This window comes from Astatotilapia calliptera, chromosome 13 (genome assembly GCF_900246225.1).
Source record: "Astatotilapia calliptera chromosome 13, fAstCal1.2, whole genome shotgun sequence".
NCBI lineage: Eukaryota > Metazoa > Chordata > Actinopteri > Cichliformes > Cichlidae > Astatotilapia > Astatotilapia calliptera.
Window position 1 is genome coordinate 10416784 of NC_039314.1, and position 12660 is coordinate 10429443.

Genomic DNA, 12660 nt, shown 5'->3' on the forward strand with positions numbered 1-12660 from the left:
AGGATACTATTTATAAAGTTTTCTAAATTTAATATTGGATCAGGAAACTTCAACAAGTCTATGGGTAAATGCGGCTTTTCCTTGGCACATTTCTTTCTAATTTTAAAGGAAACAGTTGCATTTTGGGAAATAACACTTTTTTCAATTTTATCAAGTACTTGAGGTCAGGCCATAAAATATATAGCTGGTAGGTAGTTTCAGCCGCTCCCTTATTTTCCAAGGAGTCACCACAGCAGATCTGCTTGTTTGATGTGGCACAGATGATACACTGCACATCCATCCTGATGTAACCTTCCCAATAATCCGGGCTGGAGATGGACACTCGGCTTGTCCCCCCCAATCGCTGGGTTTGTGTCTCGTCACAGTCTAAAGCCAGAAAGCTTTTGCTTTTTGTGTTAACCACCACACCACAGAGCCACCGCATTTAGCATGAAGCAATGGCAAGGAAATGTGATGAAGACTAAAAACTTCTCCCTGACAAATGCTTTTAAATTGATGTTCATATACGCATATGAACATTTTTATAACCAACAGAGTGATTCAGGAATCTTTCCGCTTCTATCGAGTTGTTTCGGCCTGTCTGTTTGAAGTAACTGTTAGATGCACACAGAGCTGCCTCTTATCTTCTTCTCTGTTTTGTCCTTATTCCAGCATGTAAGTATAACCGCATGACAATGTCCGAAATAGACTAAAATTCAATTTAATTCCAGAGGAATTATATATTAAAGTGCTTTCATCTGTGCAAAAGAAAAGTGTAAAAATTATGAATTGTAGTTTTTCCATCATGCTCAGTTTGCCAGACAGCCCCAAATAAGACTAAAAATGCACATTTAGACCTTTTCTGGTATAGAAACAGCGTTTACGCTATAGTTTGGGACAGGCTGATGTATAGCACATATGCTAATCAGCTGATTGCTCTCAGTAGAGTTATATTTGTTGTTGAGTGCTAAAGTGCTAAAAGTCTTCTTACTGAAGTTTTTGCAAACATTTTTCAAAATGCACTGTAAACTATCTTACTTGATAAACCTGTGATGTTATTTATAATTATTGGAGGAAAGACAAATGCATGTAGCATGTTATACTGGGTGTATGTTGTCAGTGTGGGCCTACGCATGTGTGCCTGACGATGCAGTCAGGGATCATTGCCACAGGTGTGTTTACCTCTCATTGTCCTTTTTAAGTGGAATTACTGCCCCTGTGGTTTTCACACTAACCTTGAGAAACATTTACTTCGTTTTGTCCTTCCCCCGGCTGCTGTCGAAGATCAGCTTCTCTGAACTCTTCTTTGATCTGGACTTATTAACCGGCACACACAGACATCGAAAGAGAGTCAGTTTTACATTTGAGCTGGAGAGCCAATAAGCCAGCGAAAGGAAATCACACAATTTCCAAACAAGTTGGGAAACTGCTGAATGCAAATAAAAAAAGAACACAGTGATTTGTAAACCATTCAAACCCCAAATGTAATAGAAATCATTAGAAAGACAACAAATGTTTAGAATAGGAATATTATTGATATTCTTATTTGCATTAAAAAATCAGGGTTGAACTTTAATCAAAAAAGAAAAACTACGATTTCTTGTGACCTGCACACAAAGTGTTGTGTACAGGGCCGCCTCCACAATTTTCCCATTGGGTTGGCCATACGGGGGCCACTAAAAATATCGGCGTGGAACACGCCAACATAGAACAGTCTTGCTGGGGGGCACTGGGATGGCCAGTGCCCTCCCCCTTGGTGGAGCCCCTTGTTGTGTAATATATTCCTAATGGAGTGCTACTTCTCAAGCATAGCCATAATGTGGTGCCGCTCACACCCGATAACACTGCACACTCGGGTGACAACACACTTTGGAAGCTGGGTGCAAACTGTGTGCGGGGAGGACTCCTGAGCAAGGCAGCGTTTACTCACAGAACAGTGCAGCAGGTAACAGATCTACACAAACCCTATGAGCTTTAGAGGATGAAGACTGGAGAAGGACAGTGTGGACTTGTGGACTTACATGTATTAAAAAAATAGTATTACTCAATGACACTGTAAGCATGAATATAAAAAACTCTGAAAAATTACACATGTGTTGCAGCAGGATGCTGCAAGTTAAGAGCTAACTTTTCCACTTCCATCCTATGTGTATTTTCCACTCACTGAGGTGAGTTTGTAGTAACAGACATGGCATTTTTTGGTCAAACTAATTTTGTAGACCTGTAATGCACACTTGTGAAATTCAACATGTTGAAGTGACTATGACCAGATGGCCACAAAGATAGAAAATTACTGCATGAACTGTCCAATAAATCATAGCAGCTAATAATAAACACATAAATAGCCACAAAGTACGACAGATTGGACGAAGTGGCTCATTACGTAAAAACATAACCAAGGATTGGCTTCAGCTCTAATTGCTTTTAATTTGGAGTTTTCTCGTGGATGTGGGGAATGTGCATATGGCAGAGCTGTGCAGCAGGGGCAGGAGGAGCTGCTGTCTCATTGTGTTTGTGTGTTGTGCGATGAGATTTCACACTGATGGAGAACTTGCCAGTTCGGCCCTTCATTTGCTTTCTTACCAAGCTCCTAATGTCCTCAAAGCCAGTGTGCTGCTTGAGGGTGACAGCCTCGTACTAACATCGTACATGCTCCAACTAAACACAGTTCATAGATAATTAACAACAAGAGTGAAACCAGCTGACACCGTTCTGTCAGATATTCACAACGTGCAAACAACAAGTGCACCAAAGGTGAGAAAAGTGGGTAAAAGAACTGAAATCTGGCTTAAGATTAAAAATAAAATCAATAAATGGCTCTTTAAATCGTAGTTTTTATTTCCAGGTATTGTGAGTTAGAGAGAGAATGGCAGAAAAGTCCGAATCCATAAGAGTTTTCTTATGTAAAACATGAATGTTTTTCAATGTAATGAGGCCCAAGAATATGTCGGTGTAGATGAAGGACGCCGTTAGTATGCTGAAACACCAAAATAAACCTATCAAAGACACAGTAAAAACTTTAGGACGGACGAAAATCAATGATATGGTTCATTGTTAAAAAAAATGAAATGCACTGGCCAGCTCAGCAACACCAAAAGTCTGAAAGACCAAACACCACAGCTAAAGTGCAACGATGACAGAATTATTCCATGATTAAGAAAAACAACTTCACAATATCTAACCAAGTGAAAACCATCTAACCAGTGGAAATGCTGAGCGTCTACAACAAGGTGTAAAAACATTCCCTCCTAAATGTTTCTTAGTCTATCCTATTAATGTTGAGCATCTGAAAAAAAGGGGAGGCTGTGTATACAAACTGTGATTCCTAAAAGGCACATGCACATCATGCAAGCTAAAATCCACACTTCAGTCACACCTTGATTGTTTGATTTAAAATCCACTGTCGTTGTGTACAGAGGAAAAACTACAAAAATTGTGTTTTTGCCTGACAAGCTGTGAATCCAACAGTATACACTTAATGGGTATTCCCTGAAGTGTAACATAAAATCTCTGGTAAAGTTTCTTAAAACTACAGCACATGTTGTTACATCATATGAGTGAGTGTGCTTGCATAACTAATAATGAGTGGAACCACAACTCGTGCAACTCACAGTCTCGCTGCCTCTTGCATTACCCCTGCCATTTCTGTTAAACGGAGTTTTATTTGCCTGAAGACCCATAAAGCTTTAAAGCAAAAGAAACTCTCCAAACACTCCGACATCTGCTCGCAGTGCTGGCATGAAGCGACACCGCTGGCCCAATTGCTGCGTCTTTTTTGCAGTGGACATAATTACAACATTTCCATCTTGGATGATGTTTGCAAGAGTCCGAGGTGCTGCCAGGGCAGTTGAGTTTCCACAGCAGAGGGTTCAGATTGTGTTTGGTCATCTCACTTCTGTGTGAGTAATCAGCTCTCTCCGACAGGCGGGTCCATGCTAAACAAGACACTGACTATTTGTTCTTGATTGCAGTGCAAACAAAGGCCCAGGGGGCTCTCTGCAGCTGAGTAGCATCTCCCTCCACCACAGCAGCGAGTAGATGTCGGAAAGTTAAAACTCCAGTCATACTGCCGGTCCTGAGATTTTGGGAATCTACTGTAAGCCTATAGGAATAATAGACAAACATTTGATGCTACATTCAAAAAATATTTATGCTCAAAATGCTAACTTTAAATAATTTGTTTGCATATACATATTCCATGTAATTTTGTTACATAAGCACAATGTCAAAAAATTACATTTAATGGAATTTGATTAAGTGAAACTGACTTGATTCAAGGATTCAAAAGCATAAAGCCCACTTTGGTCTTACGTGCGCCACATCAGTGAAACACCCTTTTCTGTCAGTGAAAAGAAGTGAGTGAGTGTCCCTTGTTTTAGCGGCCGGGAAACAGAGCGCAGAAAACAAATGAGAAGTAAACAAGCAGCCACAGGAAGCCATTAACAGTAGCCGGGACCAATTAGGCCCCAGCAGGTGTTCTGGCCTTTGCTGCCTCACCTCCATGTCTTACAGAGCCCCGATATTCTGAGGAAACAAAGGGTAGTTTTATTTGCTCAGCAATTTGAAGCAAAAGATTCCTCCAAAGGGCCTCTGAAGTAATTTATTGCATTCTCTTTTGTCTCCTCCTGCTACTTAAGCGGAAGTCATTACAGAGGACACTTAGATCCCCTTCAAGAAGCCTGACTTTTACAGGATAGGAAGATAAGACAGGATCTCTCTACCATTAGACCCCCTCTATCCAGGCACCCTGTGAAGAGTATAGCTCTCTTTACACCCAGTCAGAAGACACATGTGGAAGTCAAAATCAAAGTCACTCACAGTACAACTGCAGACAGACATTTTCAAGACTACATAAGCTGCAATATAAATAAAGGAAAACAATAATGAATATTCACATCAATATTATAAACCAAGAAACACGTATACCTAATTATGAAATGCTAAAAAAAAATTATTTTCCAAACTTTTTAATTTTCCATTGAATCAACTTTAAAAGATCTGATCATCATCTGCACTTTGACTAAACCGTGCTCACGCTACAGTAGCTACGGATTAGTTTTAGTCTAGCGAACCACCCATACTGTGCACTACATTTATAGGATCCATTTATTCACTGCTGCTGTGAGTATATTAACTATGTGAGTGCAAATTTAGGGGAAAAAAGAGAGAATGTGAAGTTGATGTTGTTAAAACAAGCTGAAAGTGAAACCTTGAGTTTTTGCTTTACATCTGCAACTTTTCTAGTCTACAAATGGTAAAATACAAGGCTCGTGTGAATCTCAGTAAGCAGAACTTTGTCACATTTAATGTCGTCGCCACATTACAGGAAGCGGTGTCTGAAAAGGGCTGGGAAAATCATCAAAGACCCCAGTCACCCATCACATGGACTCTTCACCCTCCTGCCCTCTGGGAGGCGCTACAGGAGCCTCCGGACTAAGACCACCAGGTACCGGAACAGCTTCTTCCCCACAGCTGTCAGACTCCTGAACTCTGCCTCCTGACATCTGACCCACGTTAACACATGGACTGAACATACACACACCTACAATGGACAACCGTACCCTCAAACACACAATAATAACATGGACTGAACCACCACTCACAACCACTAGCACTTTATATAGCCTAGGAATTATATCTCACTTATCTTAACTGCACTACTGTATAGCTCTGTGTAAATAATCATTCTGTACATTCGATAATTTTTAACCCTACAACTGTTTACAACTTGCATAGTTCCCATTTCTGTATAGCTGTATATCTCAGATTCTGTAAAGTTATTTATTTCATATTCTGTATAGTTTTTCATATTTATATCCTGTTCATAGCCTGTACATAGCTTGTACTCACTACAGCCTGTACATACTTATAGTTATAGAATATTCACAACATACTTCATACCGTGTACATTATAACATACCATAATAGACCCATTTCTGTAATATACTCACATATCTATACTATTGCTAATATATATTGTAATATATCTATATCACTAAAGCACTTCTGGATGGATGCAAACTGCATTTCGTTGCCTTGTACCTGTGCATGTGCAATGACAATAAAGTTGAATTCTATTCTATTCTATTCTATTCTATTCTATTCTATTAAAAGAGGCCCACAAACCAGAACAGCACAGGCTCTCTTAAAAGAGCAACGTGCTAAAACAAAGTCCAATTCACTAGACAAATAAGAGGAATCAATAATACCTCATTGAATTCAGCCATAAATGAACACAGCCACTGTTTACTGAGTGCAGCCAATTCTAAAATTTACACCTTGACTGTCACAAAGTGCACTGTAATATATCCAGTTTCATACAATTTATTTAATTAATTGTTTTTTCATTTTCCTCGGTGCATCAAGCTTCTGTAGGACTGGTGGTCACTTATGGACCAAAAAAAACAAATCATTTCAAGTACGGAAGCCGGTGCTGCTGAGCTCAGACCTGATTCTTATTCTTTTTAAACTGCAAAGTTCAGCTGAGGATTTTCCTGAATTACTGCCAGATTCACAGTCGTGGAGAAACTCAGAAATTTAAATTTCACACGGTCACATTATTTATATATATTTTTTAATATATTTTATTCTCTGACTTTGCTCCGGGTGTCTCATTTCTCTGCTGAAGCTATGACCTCTGTGAGTGGACCTTCCAGTAGCTTAGCACAGCGGCAATGCAGAGCATCGCAGAGGCGCTCATGTAGGCCTCTAGATGGTGCTGTAGGATAAACAAATAAAAAGACACCAAGCGGATGGAAACCGTTTAAAAAACATAAAACGGAGACAAGTGTTTTAGTACCGACCAAAGATGTGGACATGCTAAAGTGACTGCTGTGATTATCGTGATCAAAGAACTTTCACTGTTTTGTTTTTTCTGCAGATGCAGAATGAGTAACTAAATGATTACAAACTGTCTTAAACATTATAGCGTAATTACATCATTTTATAACTTGTTCCAGCTGTGCTTGATGTGGAGGTCCTGGCCTTTTTCTCTGGGAATTGGCTGCCACGAACTGCCTTCCTCCTCCGGAGCGTTGACTTTATTCCCTGCCTATCAACAGTAAAGACCTACTTTAGATGCTGTGGGAGCCTGAGGATTAAAAAAGAATGTTTTTTTATTTTTTGTAATCCCATCGTTTGCCAAGAGCATCTTCCCACACAACATCCTGACATTGTGTTCTTGCAATGCGCAGCCAATAAGTAAATAAAAAGAAACAAGACCATATGCTGCAGGAATATGCCCACCTTCACTCCCACTAAGCCTTCATCCTATTCCCTGATCTTCAGTGTGGCTCTAGATAACTCTGAGCATATCATCAGGCAGCAGTGTCCTTTCCTTAATCCAGATAATGAATGGTTCCTAGTAGATGCTGCACAGGGAAGGTTTGTGGACAGATTTCTAATAATACACCTTAATTCAAATGCACTAAATCTGGTAAAAGTGCAAAAAGAAAATGTGAAACCAAAGAAGGAGCACAGGATGTGGTAGGTGTTATAAAAAGCAAAAAAGGAACGCAAACCTTATGGGAGTGATAGCATGCATGCTGCTCTGTATTGACAGCTTAGGTTTGTGCCTTTTTATACAACGTTTATGTTCCCCCTTTGTGTTGCATGTATTTGTCATTGTAACTCTGTCCTGAGGTGGGAAAAACCATGAAAACATGCCCACATATATTCTTCATTCCCCTGGTGTCCTCATTATTAGTTATACAACACATGCCAAAGGAGATTACTCTCACTCATATAATCCCTAAACGAAGAAAAAAACATCTTTTAGCTTTTGTGGGAGGACAGCACTCTCAGATCAAAGCCTTCTTTTTCAGGCTGCCTTGTTTCTGGCAGCCTGAGGCCTCAGTCTTGAGGGGTTCACCCTGGATGACCACAACACTAAAGTTTATTGGCCGACTCAGTTCAGGAAATGTCTGGTTTGTCCTTCCTCACAAAAGCTGCTGGAAACACGGGATTTATCAGTTCCGTTGCCACAGTGATGCTATCGCGGCACAGCTAAGGGACCTGCAGTTCTCTGCTCTCTTTGCTGTGTGCAAAGTGTCAGTGACAGAGTGAAGGCTGCATCCATCTGTGCTCCCTGCCACTATAAATCAGGGGAGGATAATGAAGCTGCCCTGCTGTCCCGCGCCACTCTCCCACACAGTGATCACAGTACAGTGTGGTGAACAGAAAGCCCGCAGCCTTTCTTTTTTTCCCCTTTTCCCCCCCCTCCTAATCTAGAAACAGAAGTGTCACTTGGATTGGATAGATTCTTGTGTAAACAAATAGTTTGCGGCAAAAGGTGGAAAAAAAGTCCAGCTTGGTCTGGATTTCACAACCCAGATGAAAACAAAAGGGCTTGAAGGGCGGTTTAAAGATAAAGTTTCCACTTTTATCCAAGCCGCCCATTGCAACTGCCCCCAATCCTTCAAATTGCACTTTTCCTATTGACAACAAGCATTTTAGCTACTTCACACATAATGATGCAGTTCTTACCCCCAGGACAGACTCACTCATGAATAGCTTGGCTTTCAGGCCCATATGAGCCAGTAATGAATACCAGAGACACACACACAAACAAGACCGCAATAGAAATTAGACAATAGAAGAGGATTACACAACTTTTGGTCACTAAGCCAGTTGATAATATCACTACAGGAACCATGGAGAACCAAACGAGTCTTGGTACACGCTGTAATGGCTCACCCATGATCTCAGCACTCAACAACCAAATCACTTGTGAGACTGAACGAGAAAATCTATTCAGGAGAAAACGCTTTATTGTAGAAGCTTTGCTTGTTTATCCAGATGACACAGTGGAGAAAGTCTGTGGTGTTACACACTGTACAATGACATTTACAGAGTTATGGCCGGACATGTATTTGACACTTGATTATTTGCTGCAGGCTTGAATCCATTCCTGAATGAAACACCTTTAAGAAGAAAACAACTGATGAGTGTGTCATATGAAACACCTGTCCCCAACTGGTAATACATCTGCAATAGAGGAAAGAGCGCTTGATTGAATCAGGTCTTTGCACTCCAGTTTTATGGCAACTCTATTGCCAAGATAGTGTTTACTGAGAAGAGGCAATACACTAAAAAAATCTGAGTTTTTCCATTAATAAAACGTCTGCCAAACAACAGCATTACCTGAGGTTACGAGCGGAGGTATATGTTTTAAAATGCCTTACCAGTTGTTGGTGTGTGAGCCCTCCAAACAAGCTGTCGTGTCTTAAACTTACAACACTCCTCTGTCTGAAATGTAATAGAGTTCAAAATGTACCGCACACAGAGTAAAAGTCTGGTTACCAAGTTACAGAACACAATGCTGCAAATGAGAATCTCCATACAGAGGAATTTCAAATATGTATTTGGCCGTGCATAGAAACTGAATTTGTGTTCTGAGGTTTGCATTTGAATGTTAGTTTAATGATCAATACAATGCACTGTGGGCAGGTGTGACTCTAAAAAAAACAAAAGTATAAGCCATTTTTTATGGCTTAAATGATCTGCGACTCCAATGTGTGGTTTATTTATTTTTATTTTTTCCTTCTTAAAACAGCCATATTCTGTCCCCCTGACCTGGACGACTACCCGAGCAGCATACTTTCAGTATAGTTCACTTCAAACTAGAGCTACTTTGCAGCAAGTCCTGTAGATGTGGCTTTTCACCAAATTTTAATACCAGTGTGATACGTAAGGTAGTCTGGAGGTAATTTCCTAAAGGGGTCATGCACCTGGGCCCTACAGTACACTTGTGAACCCTGCTTAACAGGAAATCTAAGACGCTTAGAACACTAATGCCCAAATGGCCTCAGGTAGCTACAGTGGCAACAAAGAGCCTTTAAAACGCTTGTCTGAAAACTGGCCAGAAGTGTAAAAGAAATCTAAATGACTGCAAATTAGTTGTTGTTTTTTTTTTTAAATTAAGAGGCACAGCACAATACGGCTTTTTTAAGATTTAAAAGGATCGAGACAGTTGCATAATTAAAAAAATAAAATATTTTTACTTAGAATTTGCTTAAATTAATGAGCTGAAAAGATATGTGACAGTACAAATATTTAGTAAACATTACATACTGTACACCACTAGTAAATCCCTGCAAAGGATATAACCCTCTTATGAGAGGAAAAATAAACAATTCAATTTGGTTTTTAGGAGCAGAGGCAAAGAGCTCTGTTGTTGACAGTTTATTGTTCTCCCACACAAAGGAGCAGACCCCTCTGCCAATCCACAGGCGCCTCACTGAAAAATAGAAACCACGTGCAAAGGACGAGAATTTAAAGGTATTTAACTAAAACTGAAAGAAATAAAATAATGAACAGGCATCAAACTCCCAAAGCAAATATCCCTGCGAGCCCTAAGCACTGCTGGATACTTTTAAAATCCTGTTTTTGATGGGGAATGTAAATGATTCCCTCTTGACTTTTTATGATTTCAATGGAATTTCCTCATTTCATTCGTTTTCTTAATTAATTGACTTTTTTTTTTTTTAAAGGTATTGACATCTATTTTTTTTAATATATATTTCTTTAACAAACTGACATTCATCTGAAGACACGTGGATTTCCTCCCTTTAACGTTTACTTGAGAACATTAAAATTCAGGATGCCTTTGCAACAGATCTACACCAATTGCACATTGTTCACGAGTCCATCACACTGAGAGTCCCGGCTTAACAACAAGACATCAAAGCCAGGTGTCAGCAGCCTTTGAGGTGCGGAAGTGCGGAAAGTTTGTCGACTTTTCCCAAAGCAGCGGCATTTTCGACCCCTTTTAGCCACTCTTTGCATTTCCTTACAACAGTCTCATCCACATCCCCGTCCTCGTCTTCATACTCCACATCATCGTACTTGTATTGGTCATTCAGCAGAGATATTTTAACGATGGCGGTGATGTCCTGCTCCGCGCTCTCTGCTTTGGCGGCCGGCGCGCAGCCCTTGGACCCCCCGTGCGTCTTTTTGGATGGAAAAACTCGCCGGTGCCGAAAATCGGTGCCGGCGCAACACTTTTGTTGCTTTGCCATCATTTGTTTTTCTAGATTCCGTTTTTGGATGACAAGAATGGCTTCGGGGGTGAGACTGAGTGTAAATTGAATTTCCTTCTTCCCTTCCTCTTTTCCACTGAGTTGTCTCGTGGAGTCCATGGAGCTGGAGCGCCTGACTCCTTCAGATGAATCCTGAGGTTTCGGCACCATCAACCACGAAGACTTTCCCTGGGTCTCTTGCCCGGCACCGGGCTTCTGAGTGGGGCTTTTATTTTTGTCCTGCTGGGGTTTTCGCCCCAAGTTCCTTAAATTCGCCGATGCCCAAGATGTGGGTTGTTTCTCCTTATCCGACCCCCCTCTCTCTCCGCAGGATTTGCTGGTTTGCTCAGGAGGCACTCCGTTGGCTTTCTTTTTCCCGAATAGTTCCCTGCCAGGCGATGAGATCCGCTGGTGGAGGCTGATGGGTGGAAAAGGCATCGTTGTGTCTGGAAGTGGTCAGGATATAAAAGCGTGCAAATTATTCTGAGTGCAGAAGAGGAAGCCCTGCGTAAAGCGACGACCGGCGCTCTGCGGGCATAATCCAACAGACAAGGTGGAGGGGGTTGCGTTGCACCTGTTGTCCGCGCTGACTGGAGTTCAACTGGTTCACACAAGGCAGCCCGGCCGCTTTATGCAGGAGCCGGCAGGAAGGCGTGGCAAGAAGCGCCAAACAAAGCCGTGAAAAAACTGATGATGTCATTTCATAATTTTCAACAACTTCCTCAAACGATGAGCCACATCCACCCAGAGTTCCCCTCATCGCCTGTCACAGCGCCTCTCTGCTGCTTTCCAGTTACTGGATCCATTTCTCGTGCATTATCGTACCCATCATAAGCTTTTCAGGACATAATGAGCCTGAAAACTATGAGTCATCATTGAATGTTTTTCACAAAAGTGATGCCGTTAAAGAACTAAATTTCAACCCAGTAAAAAAGAATTATAAAGCCGAAAAAAAACGACTTCTTATAACATTTTTAGCCCATAACATCTTTATTCGAAATACAAAACTCAAAAAGTTCAACAACTTCAAAAGTATCAATACTCTGTAATTTATTTGCACTGCCAAAACATACTTGGATGAAAAGAAAGAGAACTTATGGTCATAATCATGAGTTTAGTCCTTGGTGCTCAGATCAGTGTGTCCTTGAACATGTCACAGGAACAATGGCATGCAGTTTCCTTGTATCCTTTCAGTAAATATGATCTCAAATGTCAATTATCTGATGTGTATTGACAGTCACTTTTGTTACTCTAGCCATGTAGACTATGAAATAGCATCTCATAGGATACACAAATAATCTGCAATATGGATTTTTCTTTGTCCTTCTTTGCTTCTATCTGCACTTTCTGACAGGCAGAAATCAATGAGCCCTTTTGCTAATCTGTAGTTATTAAACGATTTTATATTGCCTGCATATTTTATGGTTCGTGAAACATCTTGGCTTTAAGTCATGCATCAGATGCAGTTGCTCTGGGGATGGGGAAATAAAACTACATCTAAAATGCATGTGTGTTTAATGCTTTTTGAAAATTAACAGTCTTCAGACACTTAGAATCAATAACTGGGACAGCAACTCCCACCACAACACAGGCCAAGTTATTTATTCATCTCTGCAAGAAGACTTAGATCATTAAGCTAAAGAAGACACACAGACTTGTTTAA

General features: G+C 40.6%; 1 protein-coding gene across 1 annotated transcript; it reads right to left on the bottom strand.

The window, feature by feature from the left end:
• Positions 1–8725: 8725 nt before the first annotated feature.
• Positions 8726–11932, bottom strand: prr18 (proline rich 18). The gene has a single exon (XM_026189876.1). The coding sequence runs from the start codon at positions 11433–11435 to the stop codon at positions 10674–10676; it is 762 nt and encodes a 253-aa protein (XP_026045661.1). The 5' UTR covers positions 11436–11932; the 3' UTR covers positions 8726–10673.
• Positions 11933–12660: the final 728 nt, after the last annotated feature.